This window comes from Strongyloides ratti, assembly GCF_001040885.1.
Source record: "Strongyloides ratti genome assembly S_ratti_ED321, chromosome : 2".
Classification (NCBI taxonomy): Eukaryota; Metazoa; Nematoda; class Chromadorea; order Rhabditida; family Strongyloididae; genus Strongyloides; species Strongyloides ratti.
Window position 1 is genome coordinate 4,060,245 of NC_037308.1, and position 21,670 is coordinate 4,081,914.

General features: G+C 22.6%; 6 protein-coding genes across 6 annotated transcripts; 4 read left to right on the top strand and 2 right to left on the bottom strand.

Moving 5' to 3' along the window:
* Window positions 1–1,420: 1,420 nt before the first annotated feature.
* On the top strand, window positions 1,421–4,356 carry SRAE_2000131300 (Huntingtin interacting protein 1; the record flags this gene model as incomplete). Its single annotated transcript, XM_024652249.1, has 4 exons — window positions 1,421–1,474; window positions 1,527–3,384; window positions 3,448–4,104; window positions 4,178–4,356. The coding sequence occupies 4 exons, from the start codon at window positions 1,421–1,423 to the stop codon at window positions 4,354–4,356; spliced, it is 2,748 nt and encodes a 915-aa protein (XP_024505845.1).
* A 1,541-nt stretch (window positions 4,357–5,897) lies between these two features.
* SRAE_2000131400 (Transmembrane protein 55A/B family-containing protein) lies at window positions 5,898–6,900 on the top strand (the record flags this gene model as incomplete). Its single annotated transcript, XM_024652250.1, has 2 exons — window positions 5,898–6,255; window positions 6,308–6,900. The coding sequence occupies 2 exons, from the start codon at window positions 5,898–5,900 to the stop codon at window positions 6,898–6,900; spliced, it is 951 nt and encodes a 316-aa protein (XP_024505846.1).
* A 3,457-nt stretch (window positions 6,901–10,357) lies between these two features.
* Window positions 10,358–10,756, top strand: SRAE_2000131500 (Hypothetical protein; the record flags this gene model as incomplete). The annotated part of the gene is made up of 1 exon (XM_024652253.1): window positions 10,358–10,756. One exon carries the CDS (start codon window positions 10,358–10,360, stop codon window positions 10,754–10,756), a length of 399 nt encoding a protein of 132 aa, XP_024505847.1.
* A 243-nt stretch (window positions 10,757–10,999) lies between these two features.
* SRAE_2000131600 (Tetratricopeptide repeat protein 21B) lies at window positions 11,000–15,063 on the top strand (the record flags this gene model as incomplete). Its single annotated transcript, XM_024652254.1, has 3 exons — window positions 11,000–11,156; window positions 11,213–11,323; window positions 11,381–15,063. The coding sequence occupies 3 exons, from the start codon at window positions 11,000–11,002 to the stop codon at window positions 15,061–15,063; spliced, it is 3,951 nt and encodes a 1,316-aa protein (XP_024505848.1).
* A 37-nt stretch (window positions 15,064–15,100) lies between these two features.
* SRAE_2000131700 (Trehalase) lies at window positions 15,101–16,929 on the bottom strand (the record flags this gene model as incomplete). Its single annotated transcript, XM_024652255.1, has 3 exons — window positions 15,101–15,541; window positions 15,601–16,846; window positions 16,901–16,929. 3 exons carry the CDS (start codon window positions 16,927–16,929, stop codon window positions 15,101–15,103), a joined length of 1,716 nt encoding a protein of 571 aa, XP_024505849.1.
* A 796-nt stretch (window positions 16,930–17,725) lies between these two features.
* SRAE_2000131800 (Hypothetical protein) lies at window positions 17,726–18,786 on the bottom strand (the record flags this gene model as incomplete). Its single annotated transcript, XM_024652256.1, has 2 exons — window positions 17,726–18,632; window positions 18,686–18,786. 2 exons carry the CDS (start codon window positions 18,784–18,786, stop codon window positions 17,726–17,728), a joined length of 1,008 nt encoding a protein of 335 aa, XP_024505850.1.
* Window positions 18,787–21,670: the final 2,884 nt, after the last annotated feature.

The following is a 21,670-nucleotide window of genomic DNA, read 5'->3' on the forward strand; positions in this document are numbered from 1 at the left end:
TTGGCATGTTATATTTGGTTTCTTTTGCCATTAATATTTATTGGTTGCGCTTTATATATTTCTTAACAAAAACATTTATATATTTTTAACCATTAATAATAATATAATGAAAACCAGTGAAAAACTTTTTCAATATATTTTATAATTACTACTCAACTACATCTATTATTACCATAAAATAAAATCTTTACAAAAAGAAATATATTTATAACTCTTATATTCTTTCTTGTTTAAAACAAGTATATTTTATTTATTCTAAAATTGAACATTTCAATAATAACATTTAAAAATGTTTAATTTTTCCACATATACATATATATTACTGTCAATCTTACACTATTCATTTATGTACAAAATTTATTTCTAAACAGTTTTCTTATCATATATACTTTATCACAACAGAGAATAATAAAAAAATTTTTTTTTTCTGAAGTTACATATAAGAGAGTTAAATTGAAAATTTTAAAACATATTTGTTCATTTCATTTCATATAACATGTATATATATATATTTTTTTTTATTTAACATAGGTAATTGATTTTTCTTATTTATCTACACATTTTATTTATTTTTTTTAAGAATATAATAAATTTTTTTTATTTATTAGTCATCAAGTTTTGTAATTTAAAATGTCTGTTTTCAATAACTCTTTTACCAAATTTTTTTCATAATGAATTATTTATATTTAAAGTATTAATCATCAAATATTTTATTGATACAATAGAGAAAATTACCCTATCTCCCATTCTCTTCTCTTTGACAAGAGGCTTACTTTTAACATCATTTTCATCAATAAAAAAACTTTCTTTATTAATGTTTCATTTATTTTCAAAATCATATCAATAATTTAATATATGATTATAATAATATCGTCTTATTTTTCTTATATACACATATGTGTATACATATCTATCAATACATATACGTATATATCTCTACTACAACAAATTTTGTATTCTTCTTCCACTTTCTATATTATTATTATAAAATTTATATTTACATTGTGTCAATGAAATTTAAAAAGTACACATTTTTACTTTAAGTAAAAACTTACAATATTGATGTATATATTTATATCCCTTCTAATAAGTTTTATTTTGTTAATTGATTACTTTATCAGTTTTTATTTATTTTTAACTTTCATGTTATAACAAATAATTGTAAGAATTTACATTGCAAAAAAAAAGTTTCCACTTTTCTGTTAATATATATAAATTTATTCTAAACAAATTTTTGATTTCTCATTTTTAATTCTTTTTTTTTATTATTAATTTTATATATATATATATATTTAAGCAACATCAATACCATCAAATTTGTAAATATATTATCATCTACAAACTTTCGACATACAGCGGCAATTACTTTAAATAATATAAAAATTATCTTTGGTTATACGTTTGTTACAAAAAAAAAAAGATGTCTCGATCAGCTTTGAATACAAATGATCGTGAAGCTTTCCTTAAGTCTCAGGTAAATACCTTGAATAACTTTTCAAAATAACTAATTTTTTTTATTAATTAAGTTAGTTGCAATACATAAAGCTTTAAATAAGGTAGAAGCCCCTCTTAAACAGAAACATGCTCGAGCTTTAACTATAGGAACTCATAAAGAAAGATCTGCTGCTTTCTTTTGGAGCGCTGTTTCTAGAATACAGTTAGAAAAACATCCTGTTTTAACATGGAAATTTTGTCATCTTCTTCATAAATTAATTAGAGATGGCCATCGTCAAGTTCTTAATGATTCTTATAGATATACTCATCGTATACAACAATTGTCAGCTTTTTGGCAACATCTTAAAACTTCTGGATTTGGAAAATGTAATAATGCCTATTGTAGTATGCTTAATAGTAGACTAAATTTTCATAAAAGGCATCATATCTTTCCTGGTAATTTAAATTTAACTGAAAATCAATTAAATTCATTATTGGGAGGTGATATTAATGAACCATTTGAACTTGCTGTTGAAATGCTTGATGAAATGGATTGTTTAATGAATTTTCAAAGTACTGTTTATGAAGCTATAGAAGTACTAAGAGTATCATCATTAGTTCCATCAGGACAATGTTTACTAGCACCACTTATTTTGGTTGTCCTTGATTCTTCAAAATTTTATGATTATCTTGTAAAAATTATCTTCAAATTACATTCATCTCTTCCTGCTGATGTTTTGGCTGGGCATAGAGAAAGATTTAATGGTTTATTTAAAAAAGTTAAAAAGTTTTATGAGGATGCTGGTAAGATGCAATATTTTAAATATCTTGTTTCTGTACCTCAAATACCATCATCACCACCAGATTTTTTGGTTGCTTCAGATTTAAATTCTTATCAAACACCTCATGCATATTTACATGGTGAGGAGGGCCATGATGAGTCATCTAATCATGATACAATGTCTATAGCTGATGAAGGAACAATATTAGATCTTAATTTTGATGATACAAGTAGTGTCACAGAATCTAATACAAGTACCATGAATCCCTCAGACATCAATTCTATTTTTAATTCACTTCCACCAGTCTCTGCACCTGATGAGAAAGATACTACAATAGCTAATCTTAGAAATGAACTTGAGACAGCTAAAGTTAACCAAAATAGAATTATTAATGAGGCGAAATTACGTTTTGATCAATATGAAAATAGAGTAATGCAACTTCAATCTGAAATTGATTTTCATAAACAATCTGCTGATGAAGTTAAAGATGAATTGGAACGTGTAAAATCAATTGCTCAGGAAACACAAAATAAAGTAAAATCTACAAATCAAGAGGAGTATGAAAAAAAAATTCAGAGTCAGGAACAAAAATTTAATAAGATGAAAGATATTTATGGTAAACTTCGTGAAGAGCATATTAAAACACTAACTGATATTAAAAATCTTAATACCAGAGTTTTTGAGTTAGAGGAAGCTAGTGCAAAGAAAGAAGAAAAGATAGCATCAAATAATACAACTGTTGATGAATTAAATGATCACCTAGCTAGAAGTGAATTAGAAATTGAAAACTTAAAAAGACTTTTAAGTGAAAAAGAAGCTGAAAAGAAAGTTTGTGAGAATGAATTACAGAGAAAGAAAAAAGAAGAGATTGATGAATTATTTAAAAAGGTATGTTCAGGGGGAATTGAAATATTAACCAATAACAATGATAATCTTGGAAATGCGACTTCTATAACATATCCAACACATTTAGTTTTGGAGCAGTATGATTATCTTATAAATTTAATGGATGAATTGAAAAAAAATCTTAGTGATGAAAACCCAAATATTGGAAATATAGTTCATTCTTTGAATAATATTTCTCATATAATGGCTAATACTTTGGCAAATACGGTTTCTGCAGCCTACACTACTTCAATAGAATCTTTCGAGCCTGTCAATGAAAATTGTAAGAATCTCTCTAATACATCTATTAAATTTTTTGAAAATTTAAAAAATCAAAATTATAAAGATGCCACTGCACAACTTGATAATGTGTTATCTTCTTACAAAGATTTAAAAATACAATGTGAAAAATTACCATCATTAACAATGGATATTTCTGAGGAGGAGATAGGATCACAGTTTGAAGAAGAAATGGCAAGAATGGATGAAGCTATTAAGGCAGCTGTTGAAGCAATGCAAGCTCTTCAACAAAAATCTCGCCAAAATCATACAGGTCTTAGATTAGAAGTTAATGATAATATTCTTGATGCTTGTAATGAGTTAATGGCAGCTATTCAAATTTTGATAATTAAAAGTCGTGATGTTCAACAAGAAATAGTTCAGGCAAGTGGTGGTAATTCTAATCCTAGAGAATTTTATAAAAAAAATCATCAATGGACAGATGGGTTGTTGTCAGCAGCACAGGCTGTTGGTGTAACAGCTCGTGTACTAGTAGCATCAGCTGATAATGCAATAGTAGGGTCAGGAAAGTTTGAACAATTGATAGTTGCAGCAACAGAACTAGCTGCTTCAATAGCTCAGTTATCTGTTGCCTCAAGAGTTAAATCTAATAAAAATTCCACCAAATTAGCAGAGTTAGGAGCTGCTGTCAAGACTGTAAATAAATGTACGGCTAATGTTGTTGCTACAACTAAAAATGGACAAAAATCATTAAATGATGATAGTAAGTTTTTATTATATTAATATTATTTATTTTATCTTATCATGAAAACATTTTATTTTATTTTTTTTTTTAGAATTATTAGATTTTACTCATCTATCATTACATGAAGCAAAGAAAGAAGAAATGGAATCTCAAGTTAGGACACTAGAATTAGAAGCTGAATTATCAAGAGAGAGGAATAAATTATCTCAGTTAAGGAAACAACATTATCATTTAGCTTCTCTGGTATCAGCTGAGAATAATAATAGCTAGGTTGTGTAAAAAATAAACATTATTGATTGTGTAGTATTATTGATGTTATAAAAAACATAATGACATCAAATGATATAATACACATTTTTTTTGTTTTTTTTTTGTGAAAAAAAAAGTTAGAAATATGTGTTTAGAGTTTTTATTATTATTATTTTAATATATTATACAATTAAAATTATTTTTCCTGTATTTTATTTATTTTTATTTATACTATAATTACCATTTTATTTTATATTTAAAAAAAAAATATTGATATTATGTAAGTTTATTTGGTTGTAGGCATAAAAGATTTTGGTAATTGTCACGTTTTTAACATATATTTATTTATTTTATTAAAATGAAGTAAAAGACCTTGTCATAAAATATGTTTTCTTTTTAAAAATTCATTAACTATAATTTTTTTCTTTTTTGTTTCATATTTATATATATATATCATTTTTCAGATTAAAAATATGAAATTGTCATGAATTAAATAATGGAAGGAGAGAGAGATACATGTTTATGTTTATATAAATTTCATATACCAATCATTGATCAGTTGTTATTTTAGGCTGATGGAGAAATTATACCATTTTTTTTTTATTATAATATTGATATAAACCATATACACAATATTTAACAACTAAATTTCATCTTTTTGGAGAAATAATATATCTATATATGTATTTATATAGAAGATTCTACTTTATCTTTAAGTTATTTTTATTGGAAAACTGTTATTTTATAGTTAACATGTTAATAGCTTTATAACAAAAGAAATATTTATCAACTTTGTTAGATATATTTTAAAACAAAAAAGTATCATTTGTTTATAAATCTATAATTAAAAAGTTACTAAATCAATTATTTCTCTTCATTATACATATATAATATATGTATATATATAATATATATATATAATGCCAAAATGAGTATAAAGTAATAGATTCTCAAGTCTCGTACTATAGTAAGTCATAATTCCAATTAATATAACTTTTAGCCTGTACTTGATCATACAAAAGATTCACTTAGATGAAACTATAAAACTTTAGCTTCTATATTCTCTACCTGCCAATGGATATCTTTATAAAAATATTATTGTAAATTATATATATATATTTTTTTTAATATAAAAAAAAGACAAAAACTTTATATTCAGATATAATAAATAAAAATGTTATATATTTTAAATGAAAAAGAAAATGCCTTACATTTTATGGTGTGTGTTCATTTCTTTGTTATTTTTAATGATAAGGGTAATTATTCCCTTTAATATTTTATTTGTATAGTCATATGAAAGTCAATCTTTTTTTTTACCTTCATTAGTTTTGTTTAAAAGTTAGTGAAGTAATTTATTAGATAATATTACATTACATAATTTATTTAATATTTTATTTATTAAATTTATTAGTTATATATTTTATATTACTTTTAATGAATTTTTAAATAATTTTACTAATTTTTTTTATAGGTTATTTTGCAATATATATTAATAACAGTTCTATTTTTTTGTCTTTTGTAACTGTTTTTTTATTTTTAAAAAAAAAAAAAGATTGGAAAATATGTCTGATGGTCCTGGAAATGTTGATGAAAATGCTCCTCTAATAAATAATGCTGGTGATAATATAAGATTAACTGGTGGATATAATGTAGATGGAATAAATTCTGTTAATAATGATCATCCATCTGAACATGGTGGTGGTGGTAGTAGTAGTAGTAGAGTAAGAGGATATACAAATGAGGCAATTTCTATTAATGAAGATGTTGTTGAAGGAAGAGAAGAAAAACTTGTTACTAATGTTATAAATGAAGAATTGGTTCCCGATAATGTGATATCATATGGTACTAATGATAGAGATCGAGCTCGTAATCCTACATCTGAATCTGGAAGTGAAGCTCAGTCAGATGGTTTTCAAAGACGTATGTTAAAAAAATTTACGTTTTAAAATATTTAAATTTATATCATTTTAAGCACCATTTGTTGAATGCCGTGTATGTCAAAGAGAAGTTGATATTTCTGCACGTCTTCATCAACATGTTGTAAGGTGTGGTGTTTGTGGAGAGGCAACACCTATAAGAAGTGCACCACCAGGAAAAAAATATGTTAGATGCCCATGTAACTGTTTATTAATTTGTAAGGCATCTTCAGCTAGAATAGCATGTCCTAGAAGAAATTGCCGTCGTGTTATTACACTTGGTGATTCAACTCCTACTGGAATTGCATCTCGAGCACCACCTGGTACTTCGAGAATATCATGTGTTTGGTGTCATGAAGTATTTATGTTTAATACATTAGTTAATAGAGTTGCACAGTGTCCTCATTGTAAGAAAGAAAGTTCTGTTGGATTAGGATTTGCCAGAAGTCGGGCAGTTTTCTTTACATCACTAGCTGTTTTAGTATTTATTATAACAGTTATTGTTAATTGTTTGACATGGAGCCCAACTGGGCATGTTTTTCTTTTGCTTATTATTTATCTAACCGGTTACATTTTATCGATATCATTAGCCTACAAATCCTTATACTTTTGGAGATTAAAAGTTTCTAATAGTTTAGGGCCATTATAATTTATATCTATTTCATTTTATTAATAAAAAAATGGTCATTTTTTTTTATAATGTATCCTATATATATATAAAGGAGAAATTAATTGTGAAAAATTATTTTCGATATTTTAATATTTGATAAACTTTTCTTAAATAAAAGAATTCACTGTTTAAATAAAGTGTAGTCATTTTTTCATAAAATAATTTTTACATAAATATATTGCAGCCATAGAATGTAAAGAAGAGCAACGTAAAATTTGTTGGAAAATTGGTGTTTCAAGTAATTTTGGAGTGAAATTTATCTTAAGGGTAAAAAATGGTTGGAGAAAACATTTTCGATATTACAATTTTGTAAATAATAAATTTTTAAACAAGATGTAAGCTTTTGAAATTAAGCTTAAAATTTCCCGATATTTTTTTAATTTCTAAAGAGCCATAACTTTTTTAATAAAAGACTTATCAATGAAATAAAACAATTATTCTTTTTTATCCAATTTTACACAATACACCAATGAAAATATTTTCATTAAGAAATTTTTTTTTTATAAAATAAACTACCTTATTTACATTGATAACGCTTTCCTCTTGAACAATTTTTTTTTCTAAAAACACAGTAAAATGAAAAATGATAAACATTGCACTTATATTGTATGAATTTAATATTCTGCAATAATAAAAATAAAGGTTGTTTTTAAATCAGGGAAAATATAATTAACTTTTTTAAGCATAAAAAAATAATACTAAATTAAAATAATAGAATTAATGGATATTAAAAAGTTTTGAAATTAATTTTTTTTTTAATTATATAAAAGCTTCACATGTTATTATATAGTAATAAACAATAAAAACTGGAGATAAAAAAGTGTTAGCCATAATAGATAATAAACATGAAGATAAAAAAAGAATATAGATTATTTTAAATTTATTTTGATTTTTTTTCTATTATATTAAAAAAATTAAATGAAATTTTATGAAATTTGAAAAAGAAAAGTATTTTTTTATACTGAATTCTATGTGATTTCACCGATAATTGTAGTTAATTAAATGATTAACAGTTAACTCATAAAATCCTGCAAGCAAGTGTACTCGTAAAACAATTATACTCAATTTTTTTAAATATAATTTATAAAAACTTTTTTTTAAATTGATTTAACTTTTTATTATAGTTATCAACAGTTTTGTATAAATAAATAAATTAAAGATAAATTGATAACAATTTGTATATTTATATTAAATATAAACATTAAAATTAGTATCATTTGATAACAAGATTTTTTTATCGATCCTACTAATTTTATCACCTCTAAAAGTATAAAAAAAACGGAATAAATATTAATTTTTGTTTATTTGTTTTTACCTTCTTCAAATTTAAAGATAAGATTTATGATTTCAATATTTCCTTTAATTTAAAAATTGAATAATTTTTTTTATCTGTTATGAAATGTTTTTTCAACAAAATTGATAAATCTAAATATTTTTCTTGATTAAAAACTATTTTCATTTTTTTTTGTGGATTATTTCACTGATAATAACATATTGTCATTATTTGTAATATTGTAAGAAGTTTTATTTTTTTGTGATTATGATATATATTAAATAGTTGTAAAAATAAATAATCTATTTGTCTTAAACAAAAATTTTCGGATTCTTTTCTAAAAAAACCCTTTGAATTATATTTTATTAGAAATTTCAAAAAGTATTATTAAATGTTTATAACTAAAAATGATGAAGATCATTTCAGAATCCCTCTTTTTATAATCCTTTAATCACTTTTGTCTTTTTACGTTTTTTTTTCTTTTTCCTAACCTTATCAAAAGATCAAACTTCACAAATTTGTTGATATCTTTTTTAAACAAAACTATTATAGTAAATTTTAGTAATTCATTTTATATATTATTTTTTTGTTATTAAATGAATAAATATAAAATTGTAACATTACCAAAGAAAAATGTGAAGGATGTAAATTTTTTACAAGCAGATTCATGGTAAATCTTTCAAATTGATTCCATGAAAAAATATAGATAAATGTAATGTGAATACTTTCTGTGGAAATTAAAGAAAAAATATCAATATATTCAGCGTATTGAAAGCTTTTGATACTTGCCTAGTCTTATGACCCATATCAGCTGATACAAATTAAAAAAATATCTCAGTGAAAAAAAAAATTTTGCTTATTGAAACTATATAATCTTGGTATAATAGTTTTAATAGATTAAAAGTATGAAATTTTTAATATTTTTAAGAATGATAATTTAAAAAATGAAAGCGAGTCATTATTTATACCGTGAAAACTTAAAAAAAGTTTGTTATCAAAAACGAAAAAATAAAAATTTCGTAGCTAAAGAAAATATTTTTTAGTATTCGCAATAGACTCTGCAAATCATATCAAAGACATCCTGAAATGTTTAATAATTTTAATTGGAAATGTAACAAAGATAAATGATAAGAGACTATAAAAACGTTCTCAAGAATAATGTTGATTACGAGAGAATGATCTTTAATTAATACATTTTTTGTATAAATAATATTTTGATAACTTTTACATTTTAATTTTTTCTTTTAAATAACTGTATTTATCTTGGATAAGACTTCTATAACAAAAAGAGAAGAATTAATAATACAAAAAATAATGAAAAACTTATTAATTTAATATGAAAAAAATAAAACTAACAGTTAAATTTGTGTTATCATTAACTATTTATTTTTATTATGTGTAAATCTTCTTGTAAACATAAAGAATGTTTAAAATTTTTTTATATTAATAGATTATATAAAATGATTATGTTTTGAAATAAAAATATTCAAATTGTAAGAAAAGTTGATAATACATAAATTTTAACTTATTTTTCTCTAAATTATTTTGCTTCATGAAACTTTTTATTCTAATAAAAATACAACTTTTTATTTCTATATATATTTTTAAAGCTATAAAATCTAGTATCTATTATCCACAATTATTATAAAAAATTTTTAAAATATCTTTTGATTATACCACTTAAGATGAAATATATTATTTAATTGTATTTTTAATTTTCTATCATATATATGACCTTAAGGAAAAAGTATAATGATTAAAATGAACTTTATTATAATTATATTAATATATATACTAAATCTAGATTAGTAAAAATATAAATAATCTATATAAAAAAGAAGTCTAATATAAGAAGAATAATAATTTCATTGTCAAAAACATCTATTTTGTAAACTATTAATAAAAAAAAATACAATATATTTCAATGTTTACTTTTTTAAATATATATACTGAATCAAGACCTTGGAGGAGGACTAGTTTCATTAGAATAAACCATCATTTAAAACATATAATGGTGGAACCTTGAAATTGTTTTATATAAAATTAATAAAGTTGTTGGACCTTCATATCTTTACTATATAAAGTAACAATAATATTTTATCATATCTTTATATCTCTAAAAATTTTTCTTATTCAAATTTAAAATAAAAAAAAATGAAATTCATGAGTGCTATTATTTTTGGACTTATTGCTACAACTACTAGTAAAACATTAATTAAACGTGGTTCTAGTTATGGTGATGAAATGATAACACCATCTCCATATATTCAATCAACAGAAGGTCCATATGCTGCTCCTGGATTGGCTCCTGTTGAACAAAATTATGTTGAAGCTAAACAAGATTATGCTCCTGTAATTGAACCAAAAATTGAACAATCTGGATATAGGAAAAAAAAATCATCTGGTTATGGTGATGAGTTAGTCACTCCAGAACCTATTACATCACTTCAATATAGTATTGAGGAATCAGTTCCTACCACAGCTCCAGAATATGTTCCTATTACAGAGAAAAATAATTATAATGCTGGTTATGGTCCTTCTCCACAACCTTCCGGTTATTAAAATAAAATAACTTCTTTTTTTTATACATATAGATTCTTTGAAATAAAAAAAATTACCTTTTCTTAATTATAATTTTATTATTAATACAAAAATCTTTTTTTTTTACATCATAAATTATCAAATAAAAATATATGTTGCTTAGCAACAAAATACTTTTTGGTAAATAATATATTGTATATTTGTAAATTGTATATTCAGTAAAGAGATTATTTTTTGATAAAAGAAAAAGTTTACCAAATAAAAATGAATTCAGAAGATTCATTAAGAAGTGAAATATTTTATTATTTAAGAGAAAAATACTATGGAACTTGTTTATCTATTGTTGAAACATATCTAGGAACAGTTTCAATTAAAAACTTGTTTTTTGTCATTATCAAAGAATACTCATTAATTAAATTAAGTATGTTTTATTATTGTTAAAATTTAATGTAACTATGACATAATTTTTTTTTATAGAAAAAGTTTCAATAGCTATTAGACAATTGAATAGTTTAAAAGGAAATGATGATTATAAATGTTCTGTTTTAACATTACTTAAAATAGCATATGAATCAGAAAAAGAAAAAGGTATAATTAATTATTTTAAAAAGTATAAATAAATATTTATAAATATTTTTTTTATAGATATAACAACAATAAAAGAATTAGAAAAAGAAATTCAAAAATCAAGTAATAATATAAATGATAAAGATTTATATTTATTAGGAATAATATTAATATCAGAAGGAATACCTCAACAATTTAGAAAATATTTAAAACAATCAAATTATGATTCAATGGAACAAGATTTAATTTCATTATTTGGATGGTTAGAATATTATGATAAACATGATGTAGCACAGGCAACAAAATATTTTAATAAAATTTCATCAAATAATGATGAAAAAATTATATATCCAGATATATATTTAGGAAAAGTAAGAATGTATCAGGATATGCGTTATTATGATGAGATGATTCAAATATTATCAGAATGCCTCTCACATTATTCATCATTTATGCCAGGACATATTGAATTAACAAGATCATGGATGATAAATAGAAACTGGGAAAAAGTTTATGATAGTATACAAACAGCTAATCTTGTAAGTAATGGTTCTGTTTTTATACACTTTGTAGAAGTTATTTATACTATATTAATAAAAGGTCAATATAGTTTATATGAATCTGTTTTAATGGATTTATATGATTCAATTGAAACATTTGAAAAAGGAAATGTAATAATTTTAGAAAAAATTTGTAAACTTTTATTAAGTGTAATGTTAGATAATGATAATTTAATAGATTATACAGAAAAATTTATCAATAAACTTTTAGAAATTGATGAATCAATTATATATAAAAAATTAAAATGTCAATTTTTATTAAAAAAGAAATATTATAAAGAAAGTTTTGAGATAGCAAAAGATATTATGAATAATTATACTGGTGATGATCCAGAAATCTTATTAATTCTTGTACAATGTTATATAAAACTTGGAAAAAAGAAAGATGCACGATATCAGTTAGATTTTAGTAAAGCATCAAATAATAAAGTTCAAGATTCAAGTATGTATTATTATTTAGAAGCATATATTATTAAAATGGAAGGTAAACCATATGATGTTATTTATTCAGTTTTATGTACAGCAATAGAAAAACATACAGAAAAATTATATAGAATTAATTATGGAATTAATTATTTTATTGAAATTAATTGTGATTTTCTTATTGATATTGGATATTTATTATTTGAAATATCACCTTTAACACCAACAAAAACTTATACTGAAAGTTTAAAACAAGTTGTTAAAGTTATATCATTAATTCATGATAATTTTCCTGGTATTGATAGAGCTGTATATTTATTAGCTAAAGGACAATATTTACAATGTGAGATTGATGAAGCAGAAAATTTATTAAATAAATGTATAGAAAAAAGTCATCAAATTGCTGAGATTCATCTTTTAATGGCACAAATTCAGGTTGAAAAAAAAAATCTTGACAGTGCATCAAAATATTTAGACATTGGTTTAAGTTTAAATTTTAAAGTTAAAGATCATCCCTTATATTATTTAACAAAAGCACTTTTATTAAAAAAATCTAATCAAATTGATCAAAGTATTACTCTTCTAAAACAAGCAATGAAATTACCAACATTTGATGGTTCAATAATTGAAAAACCTGATTCATTAAGTGTTTCTGACTCTGACAGAATAGCAATATACCTAGAATTAATAAATTCTCTTCAAATTCAAAATAATATACATGAAGCTGATATTATAATGAATAGAGCAATGCAAAGATGGAAAGGTAAACCAGAGGAACAACAATTATTTTTGATGTCAGCACAATTAAAAATATCTCGTGGTGATTGTGATGGTGGAATAGATATTCTTAATACAATAACACCTGATCAACCAAATTATCAGGCAGCTCAAATTAAATTAGCTGAAATATATTTACAGGAAAAAAAAGATTCAGCAAAATTTGCTAAATGTTATAAAAATATTTTATCATCTAATCCAAGTGTCAAAACATATATTATGTTAGGTGATGCATATATGAGTATTCAGGAACCATTAAAAGCAATAGAAGTTTATGAAACAGCAATGAAAAAAAATTCTAAAGATTTTATGTTAGCAGAAAAAATAGGAACAGCTTATGTAAAATGTTTTATGTTTCATAAAGCTATTAATTTTTATGAGACAGCATTAAAAAATTCTAAACAAAGTAAAATGAGATTATGTTATGTTGAGTTATTATTAAAAATGGGAAATTATGAAAAATGTGAAAAAGTATTGAAGGAAGGATTTGAAAAATATTCTGAAGTTAATGATATTAATACATTAAAAGATCATATCTCTTATTATATGATGTTATCAAAATTACATTTAGAAATTAATAATTGGGAGGAGGCTGCTAATGATTTAGGGCAAGCTAAACGCCTCCAATCAGAAGTTATTTCAAAAGCAACAACTGAAGGATATAATATGCAAGAAGAAATTTTAAAAGCATCTAATATATGTTCAAAGATAGCTGATTTATATAATAGTAAAAGAGAATATTCTAAGGCAGCTGAAATGTATAAAGAGGCTGTAGCAATGAATGGACAAGATATTAAAAGTATGATAGCATTAGCAAGAATATACATGGCTACAGGAAGATTTCAACAATGTCATACACAATGTCAAGCTATTTTAACACGTGATAGATATAATGATGATGCCACATTAATGATGGCTGATTTACAATATCAAAATAATAAACCATCAGAAGCATTAATTCATTATACACAATTATTAGATAGAAATCCATCACAATATCATGCATTAGCTAGATGTATAGAATTATGTAAAAGAACTGGTGATATAGAACAAGCAGAAAAATATTTAAAATCTGTTGTTGATATAAATCCACGAGCAACAATGGATTGTGGTTATAATTATTGTAAAGGTCTTAATGAATGGTACTCAGGAGAACCAAATGCAGCATTACAAGCTTTTAATAGAGCTAAAAGAGATATAGAATGGAGAGAAAGTGCTATATATAATATTATTGAGATATGTCTTAATCCAGATAATGAAATAATTGGTGGTGAAATTTATGATGTTGAAGGTGAATCAAATAATGAAGAATCAAATAGATATTATGGAGCAAAATCTGCTCAACAATTTTTAGATGAAATAAAAGGAAGACCTCAAGATGAAGGAAGATATGAATTAATGTCAAATTTTATTCTTATGTCAACAACAAATAAAGCTTCTATTCAGGTAGCATTAAATAATTTTTTAAATATGCTTGTTGAAAAAGAACCTTCAACATTGACACAACAATGTATTAATGTTGGTGCAATTCTTGGATCAGCAAGATGTTATTTAGCTTTAAAACAACAACCTAAAGCTAAACAACAATTAAAAAGTATTCTTAATTATCCATGGAATTTAGAGGAGGCTGATTATCTTCAACAATGTTGGTTATTATTAGCTGATATTTATATAAAACAGGGTAAAGGTGAACAGGCATCAAATGTTATAAAAACAATTATAAAATATAATTCAAGTTGTATTAAAGCTTATGAATTAATGGCTTATACAAAAGAAAAAGAACAAAAATTTTATGAGGCAGCTTTTAATTATGAAAAAGCATGGAAATTATCAAAATGTAGAAATGTTAATGTTGGTTTTAAATTGGCTTATACACATATGAAATGTAAAAAATTTTTCCATAGTATTCATATATGTCAACAAATTCTTGAAAAATATCCTGATTATCCAAGAATTAAAACTGAAATATTAGATAAATCAAGAGCCGGATTAAGAATATAAAAATTAATTTTATTATAATTTTTTTTTTATAATAAAATTAAAATTCATATCCAAACATTAATTTCCAAGCATTTCCCAAAATATATTTAATTATTTTGGTATACCAACTTGTTTCTTTACTTGTAACAACATGACCATATTTATCAAGTAAATCTAAAATAACTCCATTTGTCCATCCAAATCCTGTTTGTACCTCGTATTCTCCACCACTTCCTGGACTACCATCAGCTGAGAATGCACTAACATTATACTTTTCAAACATTGCATCAGTTAATGAATATGATTTGTATGCATGATTAATCCATTCTATTGCCATTTCCTCTGCAACTTTCATTAAATCATCATCACCTGTATTACGGAAACCTTCAATTAACATATGTATCATTGGTGGCCAGGCATTTTCTTTATCCCATTGTTCTTTACTATTCATTCTTAATGATGTTGGAAGACCTCTTTTATATTTTAATACTCCAACATTCTTAAAAAAAAAATTATTTTTAATAAAAGTTTATCTTATTTTTTTTATATAAAATTTACCTTAAGATAATCATAAACTTTATGAGGAATTATTTCATCTGAATCATCAAAACATCTTGCATAAAGTGGAACAGTATTTGAAATATAATATTCTGTTATATGTTTTTTTGTCTCTAAATCATAATCATACCATATTCCATCTGTTTCATTCCAATGTAAAGTTTTCATTTCTTTTTTTATCATACTATAATAACCATTATATTCTTTCCATTTACCTTTATTACCTAATAATTCCCAAAATGCTCCAATTGTTCGAGCATTCATACAAAGTAAGGCATTTAAATCAACTGGTACAATTTTCATTGTACGTATTGATTTTATTTCAAATGCATCTGGACCATCTCTTTTAAACCATCTTGTACTAAAATCCCATCCTGCCTCAGCTGCTGATGCCAAATTACTCCACATTTCTTGTTTTTCTTTAAGTGTTTTTAAATTTTCAGCTAATTCACTATCTTCTCTATAAGATTCTGGACGTGGTGTTAATAATTTTGTTCTATATTGAAAATATCTAAAAAGATACTGAGAAGAATTATTTGGACTATAATATTCTGTTGATCGTTGTTTAATCCAAAATTTAAATTCTTTTTCAAGAAGTTGTAATGATTCTTGAACAAAATCTAAATCACCTGTTGATAAATAATATGAATAAACCATTTGTGTTAAAAATGGTGGTTGTGTTCGTGATAAATAATATACTCTACCACCATTAGGTATAAAACCATGTTTCTCAACAATATATATAAAATTTCTTATAATTCCTTTAGCAGTTTCATACATTTGTGAATAAAGAAGACCCTTAACTATCCAATATGTATCCCAATAATAAAATTCTCTAAATCTACCACCAGGTATAACAAATGGATATGGAACATATAAAAGTGAATATCTATCTTGATGATCTCTAACATTAGTTTTAACTTGTCTTGTTAAATCTCTCCATATTCTATGAAGATGTAATGCCCATCTTCTAAAATATGGATCACGAATATTATAAAAATTTGATGGAAATGTATGCCAATCAGTTGGGTAAACTTTAATCAACTCTGTCCCTGGTTCATCAAAATGTTGATCAATAAATTGTAATAAAACATTCGTATCATTTGAATGTTCACCTAATTTTTTAAAATTTTGTAATGTTGTTAATGGATCATTTTTTAACATCATATCAACAAAATGTTTAGAATCAGGAAAAAGTTTACCTTCTTGAACAGCTGTTAATATTGGACCATCACAATATATTTGACTACAAAAAAATTTTTTTTTATTTTAATTATTTTATTTTTTTTATAAAACTTACCTTAATAAACCAATAACATAATATAACATATTTTCATATAATAAAATTTAATTATAATTAAGCAATTTGATGATAAAATCAACAATAAAAATATAACATTTCTATCGCTAGACATTATTGAAAGAAATTTTTATAAACATGTGCTTTCTAATTTTCATTAAATTTCATTAACGTAATTTTATAATTGAAAAATATACATAGATAACATGATCATAGAATGTTGTTAATTTTAAATTTTTTATATATTACATTATTTAATTAACACATTTTATTTTATTATATTTATTATATGAAGAAAAAAAAAATATGTATACATAAATATAGTAAACTATAGAAAAAATATATTTATTTTACTTTAACATATAATTTAATGATAGAAAAATAATAAAAAAAAAGAGATTATTAATAAAAAATCATATTTTTTTTATCAAAATTAAAAATGACAAAACAGGTTACATTTAAAATTTAACAATTTGTTTTCAGGTGCAATAATATATTTTCAAAGTTTATATATAGAAAAAAAAAAAATTATCCTATACATATGTATACCACGATACATTATAATAAACTTTAAAGCAGGTTCAAAAGTTATACTAGTAGTATTTTCTTTTATTTTAGAATTTTTCATATACCATATGTAATCAAGGACATAATGTTTACATAAATATATTCATCTAAATACCATAATTTCATTTCTGATCTTTATCAATTTTTGAATTTTATACTTTATGAAATTTCTTCTGGTTAACAGACAATTCTTTTGTTAAAATTTACACTTAAAGTAAAATTTTTAACATTTTAATGTAAATAAAAATTTTTTTTTTTTCATTCTACCACATGATTTATCATTTCTAATTTAGCCATTACAATAAGTAATAAACATTTATTGTCATCTTCAAGAGCTTCTCTAATTAAATCATTTATTGAAATCCAAATTTTTATATATCTATCATCATGTTTCTTCAATATATGAATATTTTCACTTACTGATGCTCTTGTATCATTTCCATTATTTTCTTTGATATGAACATGAAGAAGTGTTTTAAAAAGAATATCTATATCATTTCCATTTATGATATGTACTTCAATTGATATAATATCATCATTCTTATGAATTTGTTGAATATTAAATTTTATTTGTGAATCATATCCACAATTACAAGATTCCTCCTCCAGCCAAATACGATTCCCAACAGGAGATGGTAAAAAATCAATTGAATTTTTTCTACCATCCTTAGAATTATCATTTTTTTCTTTATATTCCTGACAAAATAAAGGATTTTTATTTATATTAGAAAAATCACATCTTAAAAATTCTTGATACTTCCTGTCACCATTTGTATCAATAATATTTTGACAACAATCAACTAATATTGGGCATATAGCATCATAGTCAACTGGACAACAATTTTTTAAAATTTCTTCATCTTCAAGAATGACTGTTGTTATATTATTTTCATCACTTTCACTTTTATATTTATTTTTTGGTTCTAAATCTACAATATCTATCATATCACATGTTTCAATTGAAATTGATGTCCTTGAAATATTATCCTCCTCATTAGTAGTAATAGGTGTTTTTTGTTTATCAATTATTTTGGTTGTTGGATTAACTTTTGATAAAGATAATCTTCGAATAAATGTTCTTAAAAATGTTTCTCTCCATATACTATTAGGTGATAGGGGAGATTTAATAACATCATCAACCATTTTTCTACCATCATTAGTATAACTATATATATATATAAAATATTAATAAAATAATATTAGATTATATTAACTAACCTTAACTTCTTTCTTGGTTTATCATTATTACTAAGTAATAATTTAGGCCTTCGGGGGTTTACAGCAAATAATTCTTCTGGTATATTAATAGGATGAATCATTATTAATAATAGTTTTATTTAAGTATATATTTATATATGAGATAAAAGTTATTAATGATAAAAATGCGATTCATCAATCTTTTTATATTAAATTTACAACAAGGCGTCAATAAATTTTATTAAGCTAAAATATATGATGAAATATGTTATATTTCTTTTTTTTTTTTTTTTGCAAGTCTTTTAGAAACTTTTACAAAATATTATCATCATATGTCTCCACCTCCATTATATTCTTAATTATTATGAGAGAATTGGAATGTATATAATTTTTATTTAATAATTTTGTAGGTGTATTTTTTTTTTAGTGGTACGTGTATATAATAAAAATGTACTCCACCCTCTACTTTTTTTTTTAAACGATTTTGTGCAATACTTGGTATGATTTGAGATAATAAAGTTTTTACTAAGTATATTCAATTGACATATAAAAAGAATGAGTTACTGTTCTTTTTTACAATGATCAAATAAAGTTATTTTACTAGGAATGTTACCTGACGTCATCTCACTCCAAAAACATTTGGTTAAATATTTATCAAATAAACTATATATACATTTTTTTTTTCCAGTACCTGTTAATACCCTTTTATTTAAAGTGTGATATATTTATGTTTGCAGTGAGTCATAAATAAAAGATAAAGAAATACATTATTAATATAATTAAATGATTAATTATGCAATTTTTCTTTTTTAAAATATAATAAAAGGAAATATTATAAATATTTATGTTATTCAAAGAACTAGTTGTTTAAAAGATCAAAAAGAAAAAATTAATTTCATATCCGTTTAATGATAAAATACTAGCACATTGATTTTTAAGATAACAAAACAATATTTCACGTTTTTTTTTTCTTTTACTATATTTATTAACCTCAAAAAATGATCTATCAATTTTTTTATAGTATTTGAGTAATAATAAATTATCTATGTATATAAAAAAAATAATTTTACAAAAATAGTAATTTGGTAAACTTTGTGAATCTATTTAAAAAATAATGGTATTTAATTTTTGATAACATTATTATAATTATTGTCTTTGGTAACTTTGATATAATTCATGAAATTCGCTAAATTTAAAATACATTATTATTTTATTATTTTAATAGTATATATTTTTTTTACTATACATAATTTTATTTATTTATATATATATTTAATTTTAATGAAAAAAGCACATAAAATAGTTAACAATATTAATTAATAACGATTAGTAGTAAAAGAAATTTTTTTGTAGAATTAACATACATTTTAAAATTCCACTTCATTCTTATCTTTTTGACATGATATCTTTTATCAAAAATAAAAGATTGAAAAATGACCAAGCGGAAGTTCTCCCTATTTTATTTACATTTCTATGTTAATGTATAAGTATTTCGAAATATTTATTATTTTATTCCATTAAAAAGTAATTATTTATGAGAATATTTTGAAATAATTTAAAATAAATGTGTTCTTGCGTACACAATGGGTGTATATTTAAATAAATTTACACATAATAATATAAACTTCAAACCACATTTTCTTAGATATATAATTAATTGTATAATAATGATGAAATAATTATTTTTTTGGATTGACAATTATATAATTATGATTAGTATTACTAAAAAGATAAAAATTTTAGTAGTTTGTAGGGGTAAAAAATGTTTAAAAATTAACCAAATATTAAAAAAAAAATCATTTTTAAAAATATTTGTATCTTGTATTTTGTATCCAGGGAACAATATTATTTTAATCACTTTCTCCTTTGTACATTAGAGAATAATTTTTCAAAATAAAAATAAAAAATATTTATGCACATAATTTTGAAGTTCGTTTTTTTTTTTATATACATACAACCATATAAATATATATTGATACATATTATAAATGTTAAGAATTAAAAATATTTTGTAAACAAATAAATGAATAATATTCTCATTTATTTCAAAAATATCTTTATGCCCTTAAAGAAGAAAAGTTTAATATATATTTGAATATATATATATATATATATCCCATGAGATTGAATAAAAATAAAAATTTCAAATACAAATTAGAGTATATATATATACATTTGATTGAAGAAACATACATATATTTAAGATGTATTATTTTCAGAAACTTTAACATATTAACTTTAAATTTTGAATGTCAAAAAAATTTTTTTTTATGAATAACTATTGATATATAATAAATAAGAATACAAATATATAGATGAATGAATATTTTTGAGAAGAAGATGGAGGAAAAGAGAAATAATACAATAACGAGGCTTTAAAAGAAAAGTTATAATACATTTGGGTGGATATATCAAGAAAAAAGAATATGTTTAAATGTATATATATTTATCTTTTTGATAAATCTTAAATTTTTATCTTTTTAATTCTTCATTTGGTTAGATATATATATATATATATTTTTGTTAACTGATATTAAAGTCATTATTTGTAGAGTATTTTTCAAGAGAAATATTATCATTATTAAGTTTGAGTTATTGAAAAAAAAAAGTTACCAAAAGTACATTTTTTTATAAATAATTTATCCAATATTTAAACTATAAATTAAAACTATATTTTTTCGGAAGGAAGAAAGGAAAAAAAAATTTTGTGGATTTTTAATATTGTTTTTTCTTGATACGTATCCATATATTTTTATTTGAAGAATATTTTGTATATCTGTTTCAAATATTTTTGCCATTAATGAATACTTGTTTTTCATAAATTGTCAATAAGAAAGTGCTTAAAAGAAAAATAACAAACATCAACTTTTTTATAAGATATAATATTTTATTTTGATCTAATATTTTTTTTCTTTTGAAAAATACAAATTTATCAAAGTTATTAATTTTTAGTAGTTATTTTATTAATTAAATATTTTTTTTGCTTTTATTTATATGTATATACAT